This window comes from Zingiber officinale, chromosome 7A (genome assembly GCF_018446385.1).
Source record: "Zingiber officinale cultivar Zhangliang chromosome 7A, Zo_v1.1, whole genome shotgun sequence".
Lineage (NCBI taxonomy): Eukaryota > Viridiplantae > Streptophyta > Magnoliopsida > Zingiberales > Zingiberaceae > Zingiber > Zingiber officinale.
This window is the reverse complement of record NC_055998.1, coordinates 94710979-94718547: the sequence shown is the minus strand read 5'-3', so window position 1 is coordinate 94718547 and position 7569 is coordinate 94710979. Positions and strand designations below refer to the sequence as shown.

The following is a 7569-nucleotide window of genomic DNA, read 5'->3' as shown; positions in this document are numbered from 1 at the left end:
TGTTCTAGTGCCGGGATCAAGCTAGAGCCATCCGATCGCCGGCCATCCCTTTGACACTGTCAAGGTTGGTCCCTTCTGCTTCCACTTTATATATTCTTTTCTTAAATTCTTCTTTAGGGTTTCCCCTCCAGTTTTGCTCCTTTTCCCTCTTTCCATTGGATCTATGAGGTGCTAGGTGATCCTTTTCACTCTTCGTTCCTTTCCTTTCCTTTCCTTTCTAGTTTGTCTCTGTCCGATTTCAAGCCTCTTGTTTAAGCTCTTTCTTCAGAAATAACATCCTTCGAAATAATAGTTCAAGAAAACAATTTCAAACTTGGATTAGAAATTTTGCAGGAAAACAGACAGCAACGAGCATTTAATATTCAGACGTCAATAACTACGGATTCCATAAGTCAAATTAGAATAGTCAATTATAGGATATATATATATGTAATTAGAATAGTTAAGTGATGGTCCACCAAAGAGGTGTCAAATATTCCTTCTATCCACTGCTTGTATTACCAATGGGATAAGTATCGAATTGGTACCGAACCCATACTTTTTGTCAGCAAATGCTCTAACTACAAACTACCCGGCACCTATCCCTTAGAGGAAATCTATCATCTGTCAACTACAGGGGAGAACTGGGTGCGTAGCTAAATAGATTACGGCAAGGTGGTACTACTGTCACACTGTGGGCATGCAGATCACTCGTCTGTGGTGTCTTAAAACTGTGGGCCATGAAATTGAACCAAGGCAATAAGGAGTGCGATGGTCAATTTCATGAACCAAGGCAATAAGGAATTAATCTAATCTCTGATATGTGCCTAGATAGTTGAGAGAATTAGTAAATATGAGCAAAGTGTAGAGTTCTAGCAAGATTGCAGGCTCTATGATGATTGTCAATCTTGGACATTATGTCTTAGAACCAACAAGTAGTTGAATCCTAGTAGAAGTAGCATCCTTTGGGAAGATCCGATGGCTCGTTTCCTCCTACTTGCTCTAGCAATTCGCATATGGTGTTAGTTGGAAGCTGAAACTCCCTTCTCTGCTTAGGGTTGCAGAGGCATCCAGATAATACTTGTGTGAAAGTATTCAAGGGACCATTACACTATATACATTACTAAAAAACAAAACCAAAAAATTACGCTCTTCATTCCTTTCCATTTCCTTTTGGCTGGGCCTAATTAAGCATGTATAGATATCATCTACAACCCAAACAGGTTAACAAAATGTTTGGGCGGTTCATAATTTGTATTTTTCCCGTCGGTGTTGTTTTTCATACTTTTATTTCTTAATTTGTATTTTTATACTGATCAATATTTTCTGTGGACGATGGCCCTATAACAAGAATCCTTTTAAATTTGTTACATCTTAGCTTAATATTTTTTGTTTGTGCGAAAATCCATGCTTTGTTGACAAATCGTGCAGCTTCCTTGTCTGTGGTATTGATTGACGTTTATTGTGTCAATTGAGATAGTTTGAGTTACTTCTTGATGCTGAAATTATGGCCTCTGTTGAGATTTTGAGATTGCACCTATATTTGTTGCATCTATTCTCAATCACCACGAATTCATAGTTTCATTTGTTGCTTGGTGTTCAATTATTATAATTTATTAACACATTATTATCTTTCGTTAACTATATAATAAGTTATCTTTTTCATTATTCAATTTTCTTTTCTCTATTGTTATACGATTCATTGTGACCAGGAACCTGTTCTGTCATTTGTGCATTCATAGGGTCATTTGGAGGATTGTCTAATTTCTAAAACCGGTCGAGATGGTGAAGTTCACAGCCGAAGAACTCCGTCGCATCATGGACATGAAGCATAACATCCGCAACATGTCTGTCATTGCACATGTCGATCATGGTTAGTTATTCCCTAGCTCATACTTTCTTGATACCATGTGAAGTAACAAATACATCAAGTGTTGTTTCTTATATTTGCAGGTAAATCAACCCTCACTGATTCTCTTGTTGCTGCTGCCGGAATCATCGCACAAGAAGTCACTGGAGATGTTAGGATGACTGATACTCGCCAAGACGAGGCTGAACGTGGTATTACAATCAAATCCACTGGGATTTACAGAGGAATCCCTAAAAAACTACAAGGGAGAAAGGAGCGGAAATGAATATCTAATCAACCTCATAGATTCACCTGGGCACGTTGACTTTTCTTATTTGGAAGAAAAGTCACTCAAATTGACAACTCTTATTTGGAAGCTTACACTCAAATTGACAACAAGTTAAAGTATGTACTTGTATGTTTTACATTACCAATCCCATTGCTTGTGTTTGCATATCACCTTTGTTTTAATAGTGTTATCATTTTGTTGGTTGCTTATGAAATTTCTTTAGAATGTTATAGATATTATTTTTGAATGTTAAAAAATTATATATTAAATTTTATTTTGAAATTTAGTATTTTGAATGATTTATAATATTAGAAAATTGTGTATTAATTTTTTTTTATTTTTTTTCTAAAAAAGACAACGGTTTTTCACCGTTGTCGTAGATAGTTTAAAACTGTTGTTGAAGACCCTGTTATTAAAGGTAGACGCTCAAAGACAACGGTGAAAAACTGTTGTCTTTGAAGGAAAAGACAACAGTTTTTCACCGTTGTAAAAAATGTTGTCTTTGCCTTCAAAGACAACGGTTAAAAATTGTTGTCTTTTGCCACCCCTTTTAACAACACGGCCTTTAACAACAGTTCAAAATGACCTACGACAACGGTGAAAAACCGTTGTTGTTTGACTTTTTTCTTGTAGTGATGCAGGATCCAACTATTATGGCTTATAGTTATTATGTGTGTGATTGAACCCTTGAACATGTCAAGGGCATTTATTATGTGTGCATGATTGTATTATAAAATACAACAGGAGCTGTATTTAGTTTTATTAGGATTTTATTTTTTGATCTAGATACATGTACATTCCTTTTATGGAATATAGGATCGATGGATGTAAATTTTATTTTATATTCGATCTAGTTTACATGTACATTCCTTCGAGGAATATAGGATCGAAAAATGTAAAATTCTATTTATGTCGCGGATCGAATCTTGCAAGGAGTGCAACCTTTTGAGGATCAGAGTGGCGCAGCGGAAAAAGGAGCAAGATGGATGCGACAACTAGACCCGGTGGCGGTGGCCAAAGATGGCAGCAGCTAGGGATGACGACACACGGAGGACAACAATAGATAAAAGCCATAATAGTTGAAAATTAATTTTTCTATTTATTGCTTTTGTATTGTGCTGTGTGTGAATGTTAGTGTACATGTTTAGTAGGCTAGCATCATCAAAATTCCTCACTTTAAATAACTAAGTGGGAGAGGAATTTATTTTAGTAAATTCCACGGTCTCCATTACTGGTTTGTAAGTGATGCAAACAAACTTGCGCGTTGGCTCTGAGTGCTTTCCTCCATATCGGATGAGTTTGTTTGCAGATCACTAGACCAAACTTCCATTTCGGATGACTATAGGAAATTAATTAAGAGTGTGTGATATTCCCCATCGGAAGGGGCACAATCTTATTAATAGACTTAGTGTCAAGTAATGGTATACACTTAGGCACATCTAATAGTATCCTCCCCATCGGAGTCACTGCTATTATTTGTGTGACCGAAGGAAACCAACTATTAATTTTATTTGTCAAAAAGTTAGGTTGACAAGATAATAAAATTAATGGGATATACCCTCCTTTTACAAATGTTGAATTTGTATACGTCCACATTATCGTGGCATACAAAATTCACGGTGTTTTAAGGTGTTGGTTAATTTAAAATAGTATTGTTTGAGGAATCAATATTATTCTAAATTTAGAGTTCTGACCAAAATTTATTTTGTGATTCTTAGGATGACTTTCAAACCACTGGCCATTATTCTAAAAGAAAACAGACTTACTGGTCCCAACTATATAGATTGGAAAAGAAACCTGGACATTGTTTTAACTGCTGAGGGCTATAAGTTTGTACTGTCAGAGGAATGCCCAGAAACACCTAGCAATGATTCTACCCCAGAGGAGATTCAGCATCATAGTAAATGGGTAAAAGATGATGAGATGGCGCGGTGTTACATCTTGGCTTCGATGTCAAATGTATTGCAACATCAGCATCAGGACTTATCAACAGCCTATGATATAATGAACAATCTCAAGGAACTCTTCGGACATCGGGCGGCTAGGCAAGAGGCAATGAGAAAGCGATGACCCACCATGGTGAGGGAGACCCGGAAGGATCATATTCTCAAGATGATGGCTTACTTAAGCGAAATACAAGTTCTTGGAGGAAATTGATGGCGAAACCCAGGTCGATATCATCCTGCCCAGAAGTTTTGAGCATTTTCGCCTGAACTATAATATAAATAAAAGGATGTATTTATTGGCGGAACTTCTGACAGAACTTCAGGCAGCCGAAGGGTTGTTTCGTCAACATTCTCAAATTCACTATGCTGAAAATGGTTCTACTTCTAAACCGAAAGGCAAGAAGAAGAAGAAACAAAATGACTCAGCAAAGAAGGTGAATAAACCTCAAGGTGCAGGACAAAAAGCTGGAATAAAGAAGCCGAAGGGCAAGTGCTTTATTTGCAAGCAGACTGGACATTGGAAGGCGGACTGTCCTCATAGGAAACAGAACAATAAAGGTATATCTCATACTCTAGTAGTTGAAACATGTTTAGCGGTGTTATCTACCAGCACCTGGTGTGTAGATACGGGAGTCACTGATCATGTCTGCAATTTTTTGCAGGGGTTCCAGGAAACCCGGCGACTATTTGATAGAGAGATAACTGTCTATATGGGCAATGCTAATAAGGTGGCGGCTGTTGCAGTGAGAGACGTCTACTTATCATTTGATAGGAATAGGAAATTGGTTTTAAGGAATTGTCTTTATGTACCCAGTTTTAGAAAGAATTAATTTCAGTTTCTAAACTGTATTTGGATGGATATTCAGTTTCCTTTAGTAACTGTAATAACCCGGTTCTAAAGATTCTGGTTAAGTATGGCTTAAAGGTTAGATGGTACTATCCATATCACCAAGGTGCACCTTCCTTTTCGGAAGCCCAAACTCAAAGAACTCTAAAGTTAAGCGTGCTTGGCTTGGAGAAATCTGAGGATGGGTGACCTCCTGGGAAGTTTTCCAGGGTGCGTGCAAGTGAGGACAAAGCACGCTGAAAGGACCTCCGGTGGTCTGTGGAGCTAGTCATCAACCCGATGGGCAATTCAGGTAGCGTTCCCGGTTCGGTTCGGGTGGGGCCCGCCCGAGTCGGGGCGTTACAGATGGTATCAGAGCAACCTTGCGACCGTGAGTGCGCCTGTGGCAGGAGCACCCAGGGCACCACCTAGCAAGGGAGATTCTGGGATTTGTCTGTAGTGTGATTCGTGGTTACACAACGAGGACGTTGTGTCTTTAAGTGGGGGTGATTGTAATACCCCGGTTCTAAAGATTCTGGTTAAGTATGGCTTAAAGGTTAGATGGTACTATCCATATCACCAAGGTGCACCTTCCTTTTCGGAAGCCCAAACTCAAAGAACTCTAAAGTTAAGCGTGCTTGGCTTGGAGAAATCTGAGGATGGGTGACCTCTTGGGAAGTTTTCCAGGGTGCGTGCAAGTGAGGACAAAGCACGCTGAAAGGACCTCCGGTGGTCTGTGGAGCTAGTCATCAACCCGATGGGCAATTCAGGTAGCGTTCCCGGTTCGGTTCGGGTGGGGCCCGCCCGAGTCGGGGCGTTACAGTAACAATGTGGTTATAAAGAGAAATAAAGTGATTATCTATTCTCGTGCATTGGTTGGCAATTTATATACTTTAAATCCAATTTCTCCCACAAAACAAAATATGGAAATTAATAACATATCTTCTAACTCTAATAAGAGAAAAGAACCTTCGGAAATGAACCAAACACATCTTTGGCATCTAAGGCTTGGTCATATTAACTTAAGTAGGATTCAAAGGCTTGTAGCTGATGGACTCTTGGATCCATTAGAGTTGGAAAACTTTCCAACGTGTGAATCCTGCTTGGAAGGTAAGATGAACAAGAGACCTTTTAAGGCCAAGGGGTATAGAGCCAAAGAAGCGTTAGAATTGGTTCATTCTGATTTGTGTGGTCCTATGTCTATCCAGGCTAGAGGCGGCTTTGAATATTTTATCTCTTTTATAGACGATTATTCAAGATATGGATACGTTTACCTAATGCGGCGCAAGTCTGAGTGCTTTGATAAGTTCAAAGAGTACAAGGCTGATGTGGAGAAACGTTTAGGTAAAAGTATCAAGACACTACGGTCTGATCGTGGTGGCGAATACCTCTTAGGAGAGTTTAGGAATTACTTATCAGAGGCCGGGATTCAATCCCAATTATTCGCACCTGGTACACCCCAACAGAATGGTGTGGCAAAATGAAGGAATATGACTCTTATGGAGATGGTTAGATCGATGATGAGTTATTCAGAATTACCAAATTCGTTTTGGGGATACGTTCTGGAAACAGCAGCGCACATTCTGAACTTAGTACCTTCTAAATCAGTATCTTCTACTCCCACAGAATTATGGAATGGGCGGAAGCCCAATCTAAGACATATTCGGATTTGGGGTAGTCCAGCACATGTGCTGAAACAAGATGCTGATAAGTTAGAATCTCGTACGGAAGTTAGTATGTTTGTGGGGTATCCCAGAGGAACGAAAGGAGGTTTATTTTATAGTTCTAAAGACCAGAAGGTCATTGTTAGCACCAATGCCCAGTTTTTAGAAGAAGACTATATAATGGATCACAAGCCCAGTAGTAAAATTGTTCTAGAAGAACTTATAGAGGACACGTTTACTTCAGTACTAACAGTACAAGATGAAGTACCACAAGAGACTGCAACACGTGTCACACATGATACACAACCACAGACGGTGCCTCGTCGTAGTGGGAGGGTTGTAAGGCAGCCCGAGAGATTCATGTTTTTGGATGAGTCTTCGGACTTGATCCCAGGCAAACATGAACCAGATCCCCGGACATATGATGAAGCACTCCAAGATATAGATGCAGTATCTTGGCAAAAGACAATGAATTCCGAAATAGAATCTATGTATTCTAATAAGGTCTGGGAGCTTGTAGAACCACCTGATGGTGTAAAAGCCATTGGATGCAAGTGGATCTATAAAAGGAAAAGAGGGACAGATGGGAGGTAGAAACCTTCAAAGCAAGGCTTGTTGCGAAGGGGTACACTCAGAAAGAGGGAATCGATTATGAGGAGACCTTTTCGCCGGTAAGTCTATCCGGATACTCTTATCCATTGCCGCTCATATGGATTATGAGATTTGGCAAATGGATGTCAAGACAGCTTTCTTTAATGGAAGTCTTGAAGAAAACATCCATATGAAGCAACCAGAAGGGTTCATTGAAAAGGGCAAAGAGCATCTAGTGTGCAAGCTTAATCGGTCCATTTATGGACTGAAGCAAGCTTCAAGATCTTGGAATATCTGGTTTAATGAAGTAATCCAGTCATATGGATTTATTCAGTGTCCGGATGAGTCTTGTGTATACAAGAAGTGTAATGGAAACATGGTGGTATTTCTTGTACTATACGTAGATGATATTTTGTTAATTGACA

The 7569-nt window shown here is 39.3% G+C and overlaps 1 protein-coding gene across 1 annotated transcript; it reads left to right on the top strand.

The window, feature by feature from the left end:
- Positions 1-1718: 1718 nt before the first annotated feature.
- On the top strand, positions 1719-2204 carry LOC122000274 (elongation factor 2-like). Its single transcript, XM_042554732.1, has 2 exons — positions 1719-1852; positions 1933-2204. Exons 1-2 carry the CDS (start codon positions 1762-1764, stop codon positions 2112-2114), a joined length of 273 nt encoding a protein of 90 aa, XP_042410666.1. The 5' UTR covers positions 1719-1761; the 3' UTR covers positions 2115-2204.
- The last annotated feature ends 5365 nt before the right edge of the window (positions 2205-7569 follow it).